The 20,560-nt window shown below is 37.8% G+C and overlaps 2 protein-coding genes across 3 annotated transcripts; both read left to right on the top strand.

Moving 5' to 3' along the window:
• Positions 1–1,897: 1,897 nt before the first annotated feature.
• On the top strand, positions 1,898–12,628 carry gne (glucosamine (UDP-N-acetyl)-2-epimerase/N-acetylmannosamine kinase). 2 transcript variants are annotated; one of them, XM_020931394.2, is made up of 14 exons: positions 1,898–2,045; positions 7,286–7,357; positions 7,447–7,595; positions 8,675–8,921; positions 9,507–9,714; positions 9,793–9,942; positions 10,018–10,230; positions 10,298–10,385; positions 10,459–10,669; positions 10,743–10,872; positions 10,942–11,163; positions 11,346–11,528; positions 11,639–11,749; positions 11,898–12,628. In XM_020931394.2, exons 2-14 carry the CDS (start codon positions 7,304–7,306, stop codon positions 12,131–12,133), a joined length of 2,202 nt encoding a protein of 733 aa, XP_020787053.1. In that variant the 5' UTR covers positions 1,898–2,045; positions 7,286–7,303; the 3' UTR covers positions 12,134–12,628. The 2 variants fall into 2 exon arrangements, with proteins under 2 accessions (XP_020787053.1, XP_020787052.1); XM_020931393.2 differs by lacking the exon at positions 1,898–2,045 and adding an exon at positions 5,196–5,362.
• Positions 12,629–13,162: 534 nt separating this feature from the next.
• On the top strand, positions 13,163–19,032 carry clta (clathrin, light chain A). Its single transcript, XM_020931344.2, has 5 exons — positions 13,163–13,442; positions 14,084–14,112; positions 14,914–15,031; positions 15,107–15,218; positions 18,071–19,032. The coding sequence occupies exons 1-5, from the start codon at positions 13,265–13,267 to the stop codon at positions 18,240–18,242; spliced, it is 609 nt and encodes a 202-aa protein (XP_020787003.1). The 5' UTR covers positions 13,163–13,264; the 3' UTR covers positions 18,243–19,032.
• Positions 19,033–20,560: the final 1,528 nt, after the last annotated feature.

Raw genomic sequence — 20,560 nt, 5'->3', positions numbered from 1 at the left:
AAGTTACTGGGAGTGGGAGTGATGTGTTGCCAGGGCCTGGTGTGAGTGAGAATCCGAGCGGTAGAGTTTTGGAACCTGTTCAGGAAGTTTTCGGAGATCACAAGACTCAGATGCAGTAGTCGAGGTGGGAAGTAATGAAAGAGTGAATACATTTTTGCGATAATCAAGTCCGGGAGAAATCGGTAAAAGGAAGATTTTGTGACTGATTTGAGATAAGGTTCAAAGAAGAGGATTGAGTACAGGATGCCATTGCTATTGATGGAAAGCACCAGATCTTCAACCTTCTGGAGCAGGGGTCTGATGGCCGCAACTATGAATTTGTCTTGTTACTGCTGAATTTGAGAAAGTTGAATGATAAATAGGTCCGAAGTTCGGTGAAGCAGTTGGAGAGAGACTTAGGGAGGAGCTGGGTGGAGGGCTTGGTAGCGATGTAAAGATGTGTGTCGTATTATAGCCAGTGTTGGGAAGGTTACTTTTAAAATGTATTCCCCTACAGATTACATACCCCAAAATGTAGTTTGTAACGTATTAAATTAAATTACAAAAAACATTAAATTACTTAAGGTGAGTAACGTAATCTGAATACTTTGGATTACTTGGTTTGCTGTAGAGAAGCAAAGACCAGGATATCTTCACGTAAGAAGTTTTGTCTGACAATGAAAAGCCCAGTCTTTACTTAACCGTATTAAAAATATTACTGATAGAAGACGAGGAGACACTGTGCGCGCGGTATGGTTTAGTCCTGTTAAATCCTGTTTTAGACCTGGTTTAGTCCTGGTTTAGACCTAGTTTTGACCTGGTTTAGACCTGGTTTAGGCCTAGTTTAGACCTGGTTTTAGACCTGGTTTAGACCTGGTTTAGACCTGGTTTAGGCCTAGTTTAGACCTGGTTTTTAGACCTGGTTTAGGCCTAGTTTAGACCTGGTTTTAGACCTGGTTTAGACCTGGTTTAGGCCTAGTTTAGACCTGGTTTAGGCCTAGTGTAGACCTGGTTTTAAACCTGGTTTAGGCCTAGTTTAGACCTGGTTTTAGACCTGGTTTTAGACCTGGTTTAGGCCTAGTTTAGACCTGGATTTAGACCTGGTTTTAGACCTGGTTTAGGCCTAGTTTAGACCTGGTTTAGACCTGGTTTAGGGCAATGAGAAAAAAAAAAAAAAAAAAGGATACAGCCCAAAATGTAAAAACAGGAAAATACTGCTGTGTAATCCATTTATTTCAACAAAGTAACTGTAATCCAATTACCTCTCACTGAAACAGTAACTGTAACTGAATAGAGTCATAATTTGTTCTCTGATTACGTAACTCCGGTACATGTAATCTGTTACTCCCCAACACTGATTATAGTGTATGAGCAGAAGCTGATTCTGTGTTTTTATGATTTGTCCAAGGGGGAGCATATAAATGACAAACAGAAGTGGACCGAGCACAGAACCTTGCGGTACACCTTAGTGGATGAGAGAAGAAGATGAATGGGAGTCAGTGAAAGAAATTAACTGTTGTCTGTTGGAAAGGTATGAATGAAACCAGAAAGTGCAGAACCAGTCATTCCAGTATATCTGGAGAGGCAGTCAAGGAGGATGGAGTGGGAGACAGCATCAGATAAGACAGGAGGATGAGTATGGTGATTTTACCTGAGTCTGTAGCTCTGGGTAGGTCTTTGTGATCTTGATGAATGTTTTTTCAGTGCTATGAAAGAGTCTGTATGCTGATTGGAATGGTTCACATGAGCTCATGGCTGGTCATATGATGTTATATAAACTAACTCGCAGCTGCAACTTTCCCATGAACTTGTGAATAAAAATGTTGCTTTATTTGTACAGTAAGATTGCTGTTACGCTGTTATGACAAGCTGTTTTATTTTGAAGGAGGCCTCACACCTGCCCTGTTTGATGCGCGCTTTGCTTCCTGTAGAGCTTTTGGACAGGAGCCCCGGTGCCTCATAGGGGCTGAACAGCAAAGAAAACCTCAAGCGGACCTGAAAGAAGTTACTTTAGACGCCAGTAAAAGCTATAAAAGAAGAAGAAGACATCCTCTTGAATCTTCAAGGTAACTACATCGTTCATCTGCAGCCACAGGGGCATCGGGGAGCAATGAATGGCTGTGGGCTGTTTTTTTTCCCCTTTCTTTCTGCAGCTAGGTTAACTTCAGGCTTTACGCTAGCTACGCTGGCTACAGACTATAAGCGCTCCGTTAAAAACTTGCGTTATTATCACAGCAATGGTGGGATAGGTTAATTTACGACGGTCATGTCCCAAAAGACCTCCCTTTTTAATTTACATCTTCATCAAACCGTTTGTGTTTGCTCGTGTTGTTCTGGGGATTTGATGCTTACAAAAATGTCTGAGTCAAACTTTTTCCACAGTCGAAGAAGCTGGACACGAAATGGGGCTTTCCTACCAAAAATGACAAAACTTTGAAGAATTAAAGAATAAACAATTTGTACGGAAGCAATCCAAACACACCTTTAGCGTCGCACCTACTATCGCCTACTACTTTATTACTGTAGTAGCCTATAGTAATAATATTAATGATCGCCTAGAAGTCAAAGATACTTAGTGTTCACTTCTTCTGTTGTGTTTTTACTGCGTTTTAAAGGAGGTATCGGCATGTGTTAGCGCTACACAATGACATGGTTATTACACGAGTAGCCTGATAACATTAAAAATCGGCATTACATTAGAAAGACTATGGGGGGCAGTGTGTCATCGCCCTATTTACAACTGGACAAAGTCACACCTGTTCCTGTAGTTGAGGAATGCACTCTCGTTTGTTATCTGTCAGCTTCAGGTCTAGCCTCAGATGACACCGTGTGCGATCTTCTGAAGACACCATTTAGTTGTCAATACCTTTTACATAGGATAGAAATAACCCAATTGTAACCCTTTCCAAGTAAGGCTTTACAAAAAAGAAAAAATAATAATCATGCATAATTTTTACTTTATTTAATTTTGTCTGATTAAAATAAAAATACAATGGCTTTCACTATTAATTTCCCTTACATAAATCCCATAAACAATGATAGTGTGGACTTTTAATCAGTCATTTAAAACAAATAAATAGCTCCACCATAGTATGAACTTTATTCCAGACCATATGCTTTTACCCTCCACCAAAAACGCTATATTGTGCACCTTTAAATAATATGGTAAAATGAAATGCATAAATAAAAAATACTATACCGCTATGGTATGAATCCACTTTCGAGTGTGATGCAAATATCCTCATTTGAAGATGTAGTAACTTGTGTTTGCTTTTTTATTTTATCACATGTAACCAACCTTGACCACATCCTGCAGCTGTGTTTGACAATGTTTTGTTTGAGTTCAATAGGATGTGTCAACACGAACATTACAGTATTATTTTTTCAAAAAGTAACCAAGTCCATCTCTAGGTTCACTTACATTCAGTTAATTTATAAAACTGAGAAGCAACATCAGTGTCAAGTAAAACAGCATTGTGTGTAAAATGGTGTAATAACTGCATTGTATGAAGCTAGTGACTATGATGACCCTGGAGTTGATAAGATTACTGTCATGTCCTCTACTGCTTTGTTGGAACTTAGTCTAAACAATAGCTACAGGGTACAGAAATCTACATTTTAACAAGTGTTTCTGCAACTCACATGCTTCTGACAGTGCACAGGAACAAATCACAGGTGTACTTTAAAGCTTTTGTATAGCCTGAGGCCAGCTTTCTGGCTGTAAACATGAACTGTAAAATGCCAATTATTTTTCCTTTTTTATGGCAACTACTAAAAAAGAGCTGTATTTCACGTAGCATATTGTAATTAATTAACAAGGGGCTGTAATTAAAAAATGTCACAATACTATTTTTACATAAGGACATATATTTTTCTGGCCCTCTGGTCCCAGGACATAACATCATTTAACATTTAATATGAATGTCTCTGGTTTGCTTTCAAATGGCTAAATTAAACAGTGAATGGCATTCATACAATTGGGCATAAGTACACTTTGTACATTCCACTTTGCTTTGTCAGTTCAAGGCTATGTCTTTTGTATTTGTTTTATTGTCCTCCAAACAGGTTCGACAAGTTTGTTGGCTCACAATAGACAGATAGATTGACTGATACATACTTGCACACGTTGACTTCACTTATTTTTAATCACTTTTATTTAATATTATACACACGCAATGGGAGTTCACTTTTTAATTATAGGGTCCAAATTCACTTTTTAATTAATGAATTACCAAAGAATAACAAGGGTTTCCATTTATAATTTAAATTCTTGTTAATGTTGGCAAAAATAGTTTTGTTATTATTCACGTGTGAATTAAAATATCTAATGTATTTGGCGCACTGATAGTCTGTCACACTTTTGGGTTTCTGTTATGATATGACTAATCCTCCTTATTAACGCCTTAGATACCAGTTTTTGTTATGGCCTACAATCATTGTGAATAATTTCTCAATAATTTCAAAATAATACTATTTTTTTATACTTACTATGATATGGACTATGACTGTGACCAGCCTGACAATGGGGATATTCAGTGGTAATATGGATTTTAGGGCTATTTTAGTTTGTTTAATGTACAAATTGTGCAGTTATTTATTTATTTATTTATTTTTACTGGTTATTATCAGTGTGACTGGCCTTTCAGTGTGGATAATTTGAAAATGAAGTGAAAATCTTAATTTTTACTAAACTTCACTGGGCTTGCTTCAGAAAAAGGAACTGAATTGAGCATGGGTCAAAAAATGAGTTTATAATGGAAGTCAGTGGATACACAAATTTCTGAAACACACTCAGGGTTTACAAAATGTCACTAAAATTGTCAATACATATGTCTAAAAATGTGTAGAAAACATACATCTGTGTGAATTTTCATGACAATTTAACAATCACAGCCAAAGTTATAAATATTATAAATATACCTTCGGATGCACAGATTTCCCTCAACAAGGCACAAGGGTTAAAATGAATGGATGTATGTGATGTCTTAGTACATTTAATATTAAACCCCAAAGAATAAATTTTTACTTCTTTTAGGTAGTAACAGTACATTCTATCAGTCATTCAAAATTGGAACAACTAAACTGTATTTACCAATGAATAAATGTTTAATCAAATTGCACCATTTTTTTCTGCAGCCAATCCAAAGGCTTGTGCCATCTGTGAGCTCACTCAGCCCCTCCCCCCTCTCCTACATGGCTCTGTCACCTTTCTCTGCCTCTTCCTTTTCCTTTCCTCCCCTGCTTGATGGTTTGAGCCGGCCTTTTTTACTTTCATGTTTGGTTTCAAAATAAGTCGATATATAAAGGTTGAAAACGTAAGGGTGTGAATCCATTGAAGCGTGAGATGGAAAAGCACGCAGACATTTTGTCCAAAAACCCTCATGTGAGTCTTTTTTTCTTTTATTTATTTGCTGTTCATGGTTTCCTTCCTTTTTAGCCTTGCCATCAGCCGTTAGCTTTGGTGCCTCTTATCAGTGCCTCTGTTATGTCGATCCGCTCTAGCCTTAGCCTTTTTGCATGTATCCCTGCCCCCATACCATAAGGCTGGCCGTTGATGCTGTCTTGTGACGCGGCTGAAGTAGCTCTTTATGAGGGTGTGCTTTGTGTGCTTTGAGCTCACAATGAAAAAGACATTTTTCTTTTAATGTTGTGAGAGATTAAATACACCATGTCTTTTCCAGCATGTGCTCTGCTTTCTGGGGGAAGACAACATGACAAAAAAAAAGAAGAAGAAAAAAATAAAAATAAAATGAAATAGCGGTGCACTGCACACAATATATTACAAATGTCATGTTTGCAATATTTGAAATTCAGCAGTAGGGATGGGACAAGAGCTCATACCACAAGATTTCATGAGATGAAATTGCCACAAGATTGTGCACACATGAGAATAATGATCTTGTGAGATTTTATACCCCTTAGATTAGTTAAGAGCTAGTGAGTTATATAATTTGAGAAGCTGTAGTTTGAAAAAGCAGTAGTACAATTACTGCTAAAGTGAAAAAAAAGACCACTAGTGAAACCAAAATTGTTGAATGGATTGCACTACTTATTTATTACAAACTATGTCAAAATCTTGTCTTGTCTCCTTCTCGTGGACCTGATATCGTGGTGTATCTCGTTTTGTGAAAATTGTGTCTCATTCAACCTCTATTCAGTAGTATTTCTTTAAAAATAAGTTTTCTTTTCTTTTATCAATGTGTCATTCCAAGTAATTAACATTTTTTCACAGTATACATTTTTTTACTTGTACTATGCTCATTTTCTTAGAAAGAGCCCCCAAAGAGTCTATAGCTTCCACTTTTTAACCCAATTCTGGCCCAATATGAACATTTTGGTGGTAGACTAAGCCTGACATTCGACATTATCCTTAAGTGAACCAAACCTTAACAGAGCTCTCAACCATCTATCTAAACATGTATTCCTTTATCTCCCCACAGCTTGAACCATAATATCTAGCTGTGACTGTTCATATTGTTTCAGATCAATGACCCTTGACTCACTTTTTACAAACCCAAGAATTCTGCCTCTGTGAATTTTCTCCCTGTGGTCTGAATTTAAAGAGACACATGATGACACATGTCATCTCACAATAATTAGAACTAATCAAGCCCAAATGTTAAAACAAGATCATTTTGTCGATAATCACATCTACTTGTTACTAAATTCAATGGAGGCCTAAATCCTAAAAATACTTGAAGTTCAAATTCCAATTATGTGTGAAATGTTTGTGAATGTGTATGTGATAAATTGGTGATTGACCAAGGCTAAAATTACTGATGCACTGTCAGACTTGACATAAAGCACTGGTGACGTGGACTGGTCAGACTTGTTCATGGTTAGCACAGCACACAATAGTCATACAAGGAAATTGACTTATTTTTTAATAGAAAAAATCCCTAGATTCACAAACAATAATTACATGTAATAAAGGTCTTCGACTGGGGAATTATCTATGGTGGATGATTTGAGCTCTGTTCTTCCACCAAAAATGTGCTCTACCCCTTAACTGCAAACATTTCGATGCTGCACAATGTACTGCTGTTTGTTTTTTTTGAGTGACAAGAAAAAATCTTGCCAGGCATTTTTTAAATTAAATTGATAATTTTTTTCTGCACAGCATGTACAGAAATGTTATAAACATTTACCAACTTTGTAATCTAAAACTGTTAGAGTAATTGTCCTCATATTCTTAAGCATCTGCCCATTTGGAAAACCCAAGTGAGTAAATCTCGGGAATGTTCTGTATTAAAATTCTAATTGTTAACAAACTTAACCGTGTTTTCTCTTTTTTGTATTTCAACAGGAATTATATTATCTGAGAATGCAAAGAAGCAGAGAAAAAATGGAGAGAGGAGAATCTGAAGACCAACACTTGGTAACAACACAATTAAGGAGATGTCATTTATGTTTATATATGTTTATGCTGAAGCTTAGCCCACTGACTTGTGTGTTTGTTTGTTATAGTTACAAAAGCGGCTAAGGGTTTGCGTAGCAACTTGCAACAGAGCAGACTATTCCAAACTCGCCCCCATCATGTTTGGAATCAAAAATCACCCAGAGGACTTTGAACTGGAAATAGTGGTTCTCGGCTCACATCTCATTGATGACTATGGGTAAGGAAAATTCAACCAGAAATACAGCTGCTTGATCCTGGAAGTAAATATAGACGATAAACAATACTGAATACTGAACCTAGTAGTAAGCATAAAAAAACACTTTAATTGCACATAGAAGTTATTAATTCATCATATAGTCAATAACAATTTCCTAGTTGTGCAAAGAAAATGTACATACAAATACTGAGCCTCAAAATGTATTGTTCCAGCTGTCATATATTGAATGATAAGTCGATATAGTAATTATTGTGACAGGCCTACCTGTAAGATCATATTGACATTATTTGAATCTGTACAGACTAAAGTTAAGCTGTAGAGGATTAATATATTTACAATTGATTTGTGATTCATGATTTTAAAGGCAACTGTGTATTTTTATTGGGTGGAACTATAGTTTTGAGAACAGAAGTCATTTAAATTTTTCAAATACATAATTTTTAAAACTTTATTTAAGCAATAATTAATCAATCATTTAATTAGTTGCAAATCCCTAAACAAAACAGATATAAACAGAGACAAATGCAGTTCACTGTATTATTATATGTGCACATTGTCAGTACAGTTTACATGAAGAAATACACAATTTTTAATCCTTTTATCTTCATAACTTAAAATGTCTCAGGAATGGCAGTGCTTAAGACTTGTATGTAGCATTTCTACCATAACAGACTCTCAGAAATATCACAGAAATATCACCTTATAACCAGATATTGTTATATTTCAAATGAATAGTAGAAAACCTGCAGACAGAGATGTCAGAGATGAGACAATAAAATAATTGTCAGGTACAATATATCCCCTGGGGTACAGGTTGTGCAAATAGAAATGAAAAGGCTGAGGACATGGGTTGGGCAGTTAAAAGCCTGAAATAGGGGAGAGAGAATGAGCAATTTTATGAGTCGCTAGAGACAAGCAGGCCATGATTGGCTGACAGCAGCAGGCAGATGATAAGAGGCAGAAATCAAACATAAGCTTCTTGGTTCTATTTACTCTTCATCTCATCAGACCTGAATGTAAGGTTTGGTACACTGAATGTTTTATTACTACATTATTCATATATATTTTTCTATCTCCAGGAACACATTTCGTATGATTGAACAGGATGACTTTGACATCGGCTCCAAGCTTCACACAATAGTGAGAGGGGAGGATGAGGCAGCCATGGTGGAAAGTGTGGGTCTAGCCCTAGTGAAGCTCCCAGATGTCCTACAGCGACTGAATCCAGACATTTTGATTGTCCATGGTGATCGTTTTGATGCACTGGCCCTAGCAACAGCTGCAGCTTTAATGAACATTCGAATACTGCATTTAGAAGGAGGAGAGGTGAGTAATATTGGGTGAATTTTGTATTAGGTCTCACATTCAGCAAAGGGGTCCAATGTGCTGGATCCTCAGCATATACTAAAAGCACATCTCTTCCTCACCCTCCCCTGGTGGTCTCATCCTTTCTCCAAGCTAAGGTCCTCTACCAGGGGCCTGGGAGCTTGAGGGTTCAGCACAGTATTCACTGTTCCTAGTACTACACTTTTCTGAACTGAGATGTCTGATGATTTTCTGAGATTTGCTGTAACCAGTCCTCCAGGGGGTTACTGCCCAGAGTGCTCCGATGACCAAATGCACCGCTGATGCCTCACCTTCCAGGCCTTCACCAGTTCTTCTCTGAGCCCCTGATAATTCTGTATTGCATTATCAACCACTAGGGCTTGCCTTTGCTCTTTGTCCACCACCACAATGTCCGATTAGTTCACCGTCACCACATCTTGGCTCGGACAGTACTGGAGAAGTGGCTACAGTACATATAATATATGCTTGCAAAATGTTCCAATACTCAAAAGCATCAATCCAATAGTTTTTGTTGGTATGTCTACATTATTTCTTGTTTTAATCACTCTGCTGACTTTGTTGTAGGTGAGCGGTACAATTGATGACTCAATCCGCCATGCCATCAGTAAACTGGCCCATTATCATGCTTGTTGCACACGACGGGCTGAGCAGCACCTCATAGCCATGTGTGAAGACCATTCTCGCATTTTATTGGCTGGGTGCCCTTCCTATGATAAGCTACTAGCAAAGCAACACCAGGACGACTATATGGACATCGTTAAAAGCTGGATTGGTATGTATTTGTTCAAATATATGTGGAAATATTGCTTTAACAGTGTGTATATAAGAGTATACTTGCATTGTTTTACAGGTGATGTCAAAGAGAATGATTATATTGTGGCTTTGCAACATCCAGTCACCACAGATATTCAGCATTCTATCAAAATTTATGGTTTAATGCTGGATGCTCTTCTGTCATTTAACAAGAAGACACTGATTCTCTTTCCAAATATTGATGCAGGTCAGTAACAAACTGCAGTTACCTTTAGATAATGTCAAGATTCATAAAATAAATATATTATTTTAAATTGAACAGGGAGTAAAGAGCTGGTACGTGTGATGAGGAAGAAGGGCATAGAACAGCACCCCAATTTCCAAGCTGTGAAGCATGTTCCTTTTGAACAGTTCATCCAGCTGGTGTCCCACGCTGGCTGCATGATCGGAAACAGCAGCTGTGGAGTTAGAGAAGCTGGGGCCTTTGGTACTCCTGTCGTGAACCTGGGCACAAGGCAAACTGGCAGAGAAACTGGTACATTGTGTGTTTCTACTGAATGCCCTTCACTTAAACACTAATTTTCATTCATGTTGAAATGTAGGTGAAAATGTGCTCCATGTGAGAGATGCTGATACTCACAGTAAGATCTACCATGCTCTAGAGCTGCAGTTTGGGAAACGATACCCCTGGTGAGTCAAACAGTCTCATTACTTTTATGTGCCAATTGTGATGTAATGTACTATTTGAACTGTGCTTCCACAGCTCCAAGATTTATGGTGATGGAAATGCAGTGCCACGTATTCTCAAGTTTTTACATTCCATTAACATAAACGAGCCACTACAGAAGACTTTCTGTTTTCCGACTGTAAAAGAGAGTAACTCACAGGACATTGATCATATTCTGGAGACACAAAGTGCCCTTGCTGTTGATTTGGGAGGAACTAATCTTCGGGTGGCCATTGTCTGCATGAGGGTAAGTAAGCTGTGCTTACATAAAAGACATTCATATTTGAATATTGTGTTAAATGTCCCTTTTTTCACATCAGGGAAGCATAGTCAAGAAATATATTCAGTCAAATCCAAAAACCTACGAGGCAAGGATAAGCCTCATACTAAAGATGTGTAATGATGCCATGCAGGATGCTGTTCGGCTCAACTGTAGAATACTTGGTGTTGGTATGAGAAAACCTGTTAGTGAGTATTTTTATGCAAAATCTATTATGTAATAAATATTGTCCATTACAGGAATCTCATCAGGAGGTCGAGTAAATCCACAAGAGGGCGTGGTTCTGCACTCCACAAAACTCATCCGAGAGTGGTCCTCTGTTGATCTGAGGACACCCATCTCTGACGCCTTGCATCTCCCTGTTTGGGTCGACAATGACGGGAACTGTGCTGCGCTGGCTGAGAAAAAGTTTGGGCATGGCAAAGGGGTGGAAAGCTTTGCCACTGTAATTACTGGAACTGGTAAACCATCATCTTAATTTAGTATCTGTGAGGAAATTGCTTCATATTGACTGACCAATTGTTTGACATTGACATTCTTGTTCTATGTTGTACCTGCTCTCTGTGAAGCACTTTATGATTTTATCGGTGAAAAGTGCTGTATAAATAAAGTTTACTCACCTAAATGTGTCTGTATTCTCTAGGCATTGGTGGAGGCATCATACATAATAATGAACTGATTCATGGGAGCACTTTCTGCGCTGCTGAGCTGGGACACATCATGGTTTCACTGGAAGGACCAGAATGTTCTTGTGGTAGCTACGGATGTATAGAGGCATATGCATCTGGCATGGCATTGCAGAGAGAGGCAAAAAAACTTAATGATGGTGAGTTGATGGGAGTTGATTAGGCCAAAGTACTGTTTGAGTTTTTGTGCAAGTCATGAACACCATGACCATGATTTTGTGGTGTAATCTAAACAGCATCCATATTTCAGAGGACATGCTGAAGATGGAGGGAATGAAGATGGTCGAACCGGTTTCAGCTATTCACCTCATTTCTGCAGCAAAAATGGGCAACTCAAAGGCTCAAGCTATTCTCAATAAAGGTATGCCTTCTTCTCTGAGGTATCAAATACTGTCTTAGTAGTAGTGATTACAGACTCAGGTTCTTGTAAATATGTGTTGCTGTAGAGAAAACTATTGATTAATTTTTTTGAAAATGTAATTAATATTTATTAAAATCTTTCTGTCCAGCTTCCACAGCCTTAGGTATTGGTATTATCAACATCCTCCACACAGTGAACCCATCGCTGATCATTCTGTCGGGAGTGCTGGCTTCATGCTACCAGGCCCCAGTGCAGCGTGTCATCTCGGAGAGGGCACTGTCCTCTGCACAGAATATCAAGGTTGTCACATCAGATCTGGAAGAACCAGCTCTACTTGGAGCTGCTACTATGGTGTTAGACTATACAACCAGAAGAATATACTGAAGGACTACCTAACAACCAAACACATTTCTATGGAGTACATTTGAAGAACTTTAGTTCAGCCTATTAGGGTTATGTTTTACATTTTAAATTTGGAATGGATGACAATCAAACTGTGATTATTGTACATATGCCCTGCCAAATGAGTACATAAAATGTTTTTATTTGGATAAAAAACAACCTTGTTCACTGCTTTAGTTTGTTGTGACCAAATCTGAGTATGTCTTTTTGTGTTACTTGTCTAAAACAATTTTGTTTTTATATAATTTTTTACATGCTGCAATCATGTTGTTTATTATTAATTATTTGAACATAATTATTTAATTTATGGTCATTATGTCTAAGTCTTAAGATGGGACAATTTCTGGAGATGGTACTGTATCTACAATTAGTGCATTTTGTTTTATTTTTTTGTTATTATTATTATTTCTAACACATGACTGTCACACTAAACAAACTGCATCTATGACTGATGTGTTAATAAAATTTTCATTTAAATCCTTTGGCCATTCTTGCAACATAACAAAAAATTAAGGAAGCTGGATAATATTATTGTGTCAATGATAAAAGGCAGATACATTAGTCAGGTGTGTCACCTGACACCTATCAGGTAGAGACTTGAAACTAACCCCGGTAAATAATTAACATTTTAAATGTAGGCTACATGCTTCAACTGAGGTTTTTCTTTTTGGGTTGTTAGCACATAAGATTCTCAGCGAAATAAGCAGCATCACAGAATAACGGTTTTAACTCTCTCTCTCTCTCTTTTTTTAAAAAATATATATATATATATATACCTTTATTTATTAAGAAAGCAATAATTATTATGAAACAAGTCCTTCCGCACAATCTGAATGAATTGCTCCATATTCCCCTCCCCAGTCCTCTCTCAAGATCTGTCACAGTCACGGGACCATATGTGAACGAGTGTGTAGATTCTATTGGTCCAAAATGAAAAATCCTGCTTTCTGATTGGTAGATAACACTGTCAGTCATGTGATCTGCTTTACTATTGGTCAGTGACCAGTTTCCGCTTTGCTAGGTTGGCTGTTTTTTGATACCCTTCTCCTTGCTAATCGCTTCTGGTCAACCGTTACACCTGCCTGTTTTTAACCCAAAGCAAAATTACTTACAATGGATGATTTTGATATGTTAAATGCACCAAACGCAGGCAATGGCGTTGGTTCCGAGGAGGACCCAGCAGCCGCGTTTCTGGCCCAACAGGAAAGCGAAATAGCGGGCATTGAAAACGACGAGGGCTTCAGCATCTTGGACAGTGGAGAGGTACCCTCGTCCATGGGAGACTCTAATGGTCAGTCCTTATAATCATCTCTATATTTTCTGGCTAGCGTTGCATAATCTTGTGTTTTATGTTGCTACGAATGAGTCGTGTAATATTTGGTTGTATTGGGTATGATGGGGTATTTGTGTTTTTGTGAAGTCCTTGCGCTCTTGGGTTTTTGCTAACATTATCCTGTTAAGCGATTCATTGATATTGATTACACTGAGTCGTATTTCTTTTTCTATTTTTCGTTATTTTCCATCATATCTTCAGTTACTACAGCATATTGAAGTGCCTTGAAATGCTATGCGGTATTTGTCTGTCCTTAAAAAATATATAATACTCTAGATATAATACACTCAATAGGCCGCCTGAATACTGGAGGAGTAACATTAGTCATTGAACCTGACACTGGGACGTAGGTGACCGTAATGTTACGTGTAGCTGCAGCGGAGAACCAGACCAGCCCTTAAAAAAACAACAGAAGAACGATCTTTAACCGGGTGACTTATTTCCTGTTAATGAAGCTCATTATTCAGTCACTATTCATACTAATATGCGAGATAGGCAGAATATAGCCTAGACTCTTAAATGGTCTACTTTGGTCTGTTTGTCTATTGTTGCTTCCTACAAACTTGTAATTGTGTATATATGTTACTGTTTTCCTCTAGATGGTGCCATCAACGGAGACCTACATGGGGTAACTGTTTAATGTCTTAAATCATAGTTAGAGGTAGATGTGAGCAGAGCTTTGAACCAGACTGTATCTTACCAAAATGAAACTGCTGACTGTCTTTATGGTGGATGTCTATGAACTGCACTAAAAAACTGTACTATTTCAGTGTTGTAAAAAAAAAAAAAAAGACAAAGTCCATAATTACTTTAAGTCCACAACAGGAAAAACAACCCAAAATACATGTTGACAAAATCACATTCTCAGTTCACTTACGCTCCTTAAGTATTTTTATTTTCTTTAAACAAGAACAATGTGTTCAAATTTTAAAGATAAAAGCTAAAAATACTGGAGCAGTGATTTCACTGTTATCCTCAGAAATGTCACAACAGCCCTTTCCTCTGCTGGGCTTGCAACATATCCTTATTTTGCCAAGGCAAGGATTTTTGACTATCTCTTCCGATGAATATACAGTTGAGCACAATGTAAAGTAACATTTTCCTTCCCAGCACTTTTTTTTTTACAGTTAATTAGCACGCATGGTGGCTGAGTGGCTAGCACTTATGCCTCATAGCAAGAAGGTTCTGGTTTCCCCAGGTTGCCCGGGCTTTTCTGTGTGGAGTTTGCATGTTTTCACCATATCTGGATGGGTTTCCTCCGGGCACTTTGGTTTCCCCCATCAACCCAAAACATGCTCCATAGGTCGCCAGGAAGAATAGCTGATAGCTAATGGATGTCGATTAAATACAGTCAATCAGTCAGTCTTGCTTTGTGTCAGTAACATAAAGTAGTTTCAATTAAGTTAATGTTACAAAAATTATATTTCAGGAAAGCAATGGTCCTTCAGATGCCTATGCAGCTATTTCCAATGCTGATCGTCTACAGGCTGAGCCTGAAAGCCTACGCAAGTGGAGAGAAGAGCAAAGCGAGAGACTGGAGGTGCTAGGTAACAGACAATGTTATTTTGTGTTTTTTGTATTGAACACAATCATACAGTTAGACTTTATTTATATCTTTGCAGATGCAAATTCTCGCAAACAGGAGTCAGAATGGAAGGAGAAAGCTAAGGCAGAACTGGAGGAGTGGCATGCCAGACAGAATGAGCAGCTGGAAAAAACCAAGACCAATAACAGGTACCTCAGCAGGACCATAGAAAAGGAAGACAACATTTTGTAACTATGTATTTTTAGATAGGGTTATCAGAGATAATGCCTTAACTCATACAAAACACATTGTTGCATTATTTATGAATTGATACAAATTAATTGCAGACTATTTTTACCAAACATTCACATAAGTTTGGGAAATTATGTTGGGAGACTTACTTGACTGGAGAAGCACAGTGCTTAAATGGAGTGGTGATATTGCCTGATTAATTTGCACATAAAATCCTCTGGTCCACACGTGGATGAGCACAGGTCACTTGGTAGCTTATGTTTGTGAGCATTGAGCAGTGGAGAGCAATACAGCTTTGCTCCATGTTGCAGAACAAAGATGCTAACGAGAAGTTGAGTTGCACTGTGAGTTCTGTGACAAAAATGAAGGTTGTGTGTATGCTGATACAAGTATTACAATTTTAGCAAACTACTAGACTTCTGGAAAAATTCAAGGCTAACCGGAGCAGCTTGCATCTGTGAACATAAGACCCACTTACACTCACAAGTGACACTGAAGGAACTTCAATCCCACTAAACCTTTTGTTCATCAAGTATATCTTGTTGAAATAATTATAACATATAGTAATGTACTAATTGAATTAATTGCTTTGCCACTCCTATTGCATGCCTGTTTTGTTCACTATGTGGCAATTGTACACTGGTATGTTGGAACACATACCTTTTTACCACTGGGCTCTCTCCACTGTCTCAATCCTGTCTTTACCACTTTTCTCTCTCAATGCTGTCCTTGGTGGACGTTTGCCCAGGGTTCTGGATGAAGACTTCTACAAACAGCCGTTCTCTGATCTCATTGGTTATGTGTATGTGGCTTCAACTAACCCATCTTCTCCATTTTGGTTTGCCTTCACTGATCCCTCCTCCTGGCATCTAATCCCTGAATAGTCTCCATGTGTAGTGATGTCTTTAATTGGACCCAGACCAACTTTGTTCATTAGTGATTAAGATCCGTCTATTAATGTGAATGTCATTGCTTGCTGATTGATGCTTGTATTAATTTGCATTTCAATATATGCCAGCATGATGTACAGATAGCACTGCACATCTCTGCCTTGGCTGTGCATGCATTCAAAATGACCACCTCATCATGAAATCACCAAAATTATTATTTCTACATCTAAAGCTTTCCCCAATTTTTAAACGTAAAAAAAATAAAAATAAAAGGCTTGGGACCACTGTTTGAAGCAATTGTGTATGTTTTAATGAGTTAAATTGGAAGATGAGATGATTTGACTAATCTTAAATATGTGCTTGGTCACATACATTTGCCAATTGCTGTGGTTGTTATTGACAACTATTTGTCAAACATTTTGCTTTGTCAATTGATGTAAAGACAAAGAAATTACTGTATGTAGTTTTGTTTATGATGTAGTATGAGTATGTTTACTTTCTCAACTGGTTATATTGTTTGACACACGATGCTTCAAATGGTCTGTGTCCTCTGCTTCCCCTCTGCTGCATTGACGATATCAGCACAAAAAAATCATTCTTCAATTCTGAGCTCCTATCTGTGTAGCATTTGAGAACAATAGAACAAGAGAACATTTCTGAGGGCAGATTCCTTATATTTGTCCAAATAGATATCGATGTTACAGTGACTTCAATATTTCTTCAGTTTACTAGGCCTGCCGTTTCATTATACACGCTTTCTTTTCCCTTTTTTGTGCTCCTTATTTCGCAGCCTTACCCCTGACTGATGTATTTGTGTCCCTTTTACATACTCAATGTGCCTCAAATTTAGTGTGTTGGAGATCCATGTAATCGTTATGTACAGTATGATGCAGTTATAGTATAATTGGTATTTGACATCAGGGACAGCGTGCAGCCATTTTATCGCAGTAGTCTTTAAAAAGCCTGCACAAAGCTCTGTAAACCTTTGCATGCATGCTTTTAACATCTTGCTGAATTGTCTTTCATTTTGATTTTCTGCTCTCTTTCTTCTAAATTCTGACTTGTAAACCTGTTTTCTTTTCCTATGCATCTTTTTTAAAGCACACACATTAACCATCCTTGCTACCGCCTAGACCAGTTAAGTAAAAACATACTCCAGAATATGTATGATCAATGTTATTCTTCATAGGGGCTGTTAATACCACTGCATTAGCGAAGTTAGTTTCTTTGTTTTATCCCATTCGTGGTGCTGTGGTCCTCTCTATCCCTGCTGTACTTGTTTTATGCATTTATTTATTCTTTTGTTTTGAGGGTATACTTGGAAATGGCAGTGGAATTAAAACCAATAAGGTGGTGTTGTGTTGGGGCTTGTCAAACTACCAGAACAATGTATTTGATTTTATTTTAGCTGCAGCTGCGTGCATGGCCAACGAGCCAGTAGAGCTTCATTTTTGAGGTTGGTTAAAAAAAAAAACTTGTCCCAGAAATTAAAAGTGCAGTATATTTATAATTATAATTTATAATTGTTTTCTATGAATAAATAAAATCATCCTAAATTTCCTAGGGACAAGTTTAAATATGCTTTCATGCATTTTTAACCAACTAAATTTGCTTTAGGCTGTTTGACATTTCCCTTTTAAGTTATAAGACACTGATTAATGCACTATAGACCAAGCCTCCCTGTAATATTAGCATTGTCAATCATTTGTGTCTTGTGGTGTGTGATCCTGAATTAGACTCACTAAAGCATTAACTGACAAAAGTGTGGCCACACCTTGAAGCTCCGTAAAGTAAAAGGGAGATTTGGCTCCTATAACCAGTCATCAGCAGTTTCAGGATTGTTTATATGTGTCTCTTACCTCTTCGTTTTCGCTAAATCTCTTCTCTCTCCCGTCCCTGTCTCCTCCCCTCTGGTTTAGGGCTGCTGAAGAGGCTATGATTTCAGATCTGGATGAAAACAACCCTGGAACTGAGTGGGAGCGCGTGGCCCGCCTCTGTGACTTCAACCCCAAGTCCAGCAAACAGGCCAAAGATGTGTCTCGCATGCGCTCCGTGCTCATCTCCCTCAAGCAGTCTCCTCTGGTCCGTTAGGTACCATACTGCTCAGAGCATCTCACATTATCAACAGTGCACCCTGCTCCACTCGCCTACCTGTCTGCACAGCAAACATGGGAGAGGTCAGCTCGGTTTCCACTCATTCGACGTATTATACATTATTATCCAACCTCAAGCACCAGCTCCCAGTAATCCGAATATAGGTTTATAAAATATTTCTTACAGCCAGATAAAATTAGAAATATCTTTATTAGCAGCTCCAACTCGTGACATAAAAAGGGAAGGGTTGAGTCTGAGTTTACACTTTTAGTCACACTACATGCAGTTCAATCTTCAGACTATAATTTCCGCAGATGCTGTTTTCTTACCGGTCGTAGTGTTAATATCATGTGTGATGTACCCCTTGTCCACTCACCTCATGTAAAACTTTTAAAAGTGTTTTTTTTTTTTTTTTTAAGGACCAAACTGTAAAACTAAAGTTCAGTGTGTACTCTAAACTATGTGTGAAGCCTGCTCTTGGCTAATGTTCAATTTTCCAATCTATGCATTTATTATGAAGTTTTCTCTGTCAGGAAGTAATATAAGACCAGTCATTACAATATAGTTTTTATGTCTGCGCGTGTGTGTGTGTATGTACTCTGTGGACACCTATGTACATATATACAAAAGTCTATATATAAATAAACAAAAGTCTATATATAAATAAACAAAATCAATGAATTTCGATTGTGATGTTAAAACTAGATATTTGTTAGCTGTTCCTTGACCATGTGCATCCATTGTCCTTTAATTTCAATATCAATAAACAAACAAACAGAAAAACTCATTGTTCTCAGTTTTATTGATTAACATGACTTGACATGTCTTGTCAAGTCTGTCAAATGGTTCCCAAACTAAACCCTATTTTTTGTATGCAACATAACCTGTGCCTAACTTGATTTAATTAAACATGCATTGGATTTCCAGAACTGGTCAGCAAAGCTTTTTCATCTTTACATGAAAATAATACAAATTTTACCATACAAAACAGACCATTTTTAAAGTATTCTGCAAACTTATTTTTTACTGTTGAAAAGTAGTGAGTTACTTTTGTAGTTAAAAGTTTGCTGTTACCTCTTTCAGTATGACTTCTTGCTGAATTTGTCTATGCCCTCCCTTGTTTTTAATGCACATTTTAAGCACAATATTCCATCAAATAATTGTGTGAGAAAAATTTAACTAAACCCAATTAAAGGTGTGGTCCTCAGTCAAATCTGTGGAAGTGGCTTTGTGTGTTACGAATTTGCAGTAAATGCAGGACTCTCTTTTCTTTGATCCCCAAACTTTAAATCTAGTCAGTAGTTCATGCTCTTCTGTTTGTTTATACCTTCTTAAAATTCTTTAAATTACATCATATAATAGTCTGAATGGCTCCCACAGAAATAGCCTCTGTGGATGAGGGACTTAGCTGTGAGCTGTTACTGGATCCAAAACGACTCACTTCAGACATCACAGTAATTAGTCATATTCTGTAGGTAAACTACAATTTATCTATTCATAGTAAAACAACCTACAAACCAACATTTAGAAAAACTACAAAAACACATTAATACCTACTCCATTTGAGCTCCTTAACTATGCATTTAAATTACAGTTCATTTATTGTAATGTAAGTAAAAGTATGGTCATATCTAAAAGTTATTCCTCACAATAGCATATTCCTATTGGGCTCTATAACTCCATCCATCTCTTTTCTTCTGTTTATCCTGGGCTGATTCGAGGAGCCAGTAGTCTGAGCAGGGAGGCCTAACTTCCCTTTCCTCTCGACATGGAGGAGCAGTGGCTCTACTCCAAGCTTCTCACCCTTTCCACTGCAGAAGAAACTCGTTTTGACCATTTGTATCCACAATCTTGTCATTTCAGGCATTACTAAAAACTCACAATCATAGGTGAGGATAGGAATGTAGTTTGACCGGTAAATCGAAAGCTTTGCCTTTCAACTCTGCTCCTTCCTCACCACAATGCTGCACTATCAATCTCATGCTCCAACCCTCCCCAGATACTTGAACTCCTCCATTTGAGGTAGAGACTCTCCACCCACTTGGAGAGGGCAAATCACCTTTTTCCAGTCGCAAATCAAGACCTCAGATTTGGAGGAGCTGATGTTCATCCTAGCAGCTTCACACTCAGCTGCAGACTGCCCCAGTGCATGCTGCAGGACCCCCTCCGCCCCTGACTGCGCCTAGAAATTCTTCCTTAAAAACAATGAACTGACAATCAATCTATCAATGACAAAGAGCAGCCCTGAGGGAGTTCAACATACACTGGGAACAGGACAAAATGTGTATATCTAAAGTATGTAAATTATGTTCCTT

This window comes from Boleophthalmus pectinirostris, unplaced genomic scaffold (assembly GCF_026225935.1).
Source record: "Boleophthalmus pectinirostris isolate CB_2022bp ecotype Guang Dong unplaced genomic scaffold, ASM2622593v1 HiC_scaffold_22, whole genome shotgun sequence".
Taxonomy (NCBI): domain Eukaryota; kingdom Metazoa; phylum Chordata; class Actinopteri; order Gobiiformes; family Gobiidae; genus Boleophthalmus; species Boleophthalmus pectinirostris.
This window is presented reverse-complemented; position numbering and strand designations above follow the sequence as displayed.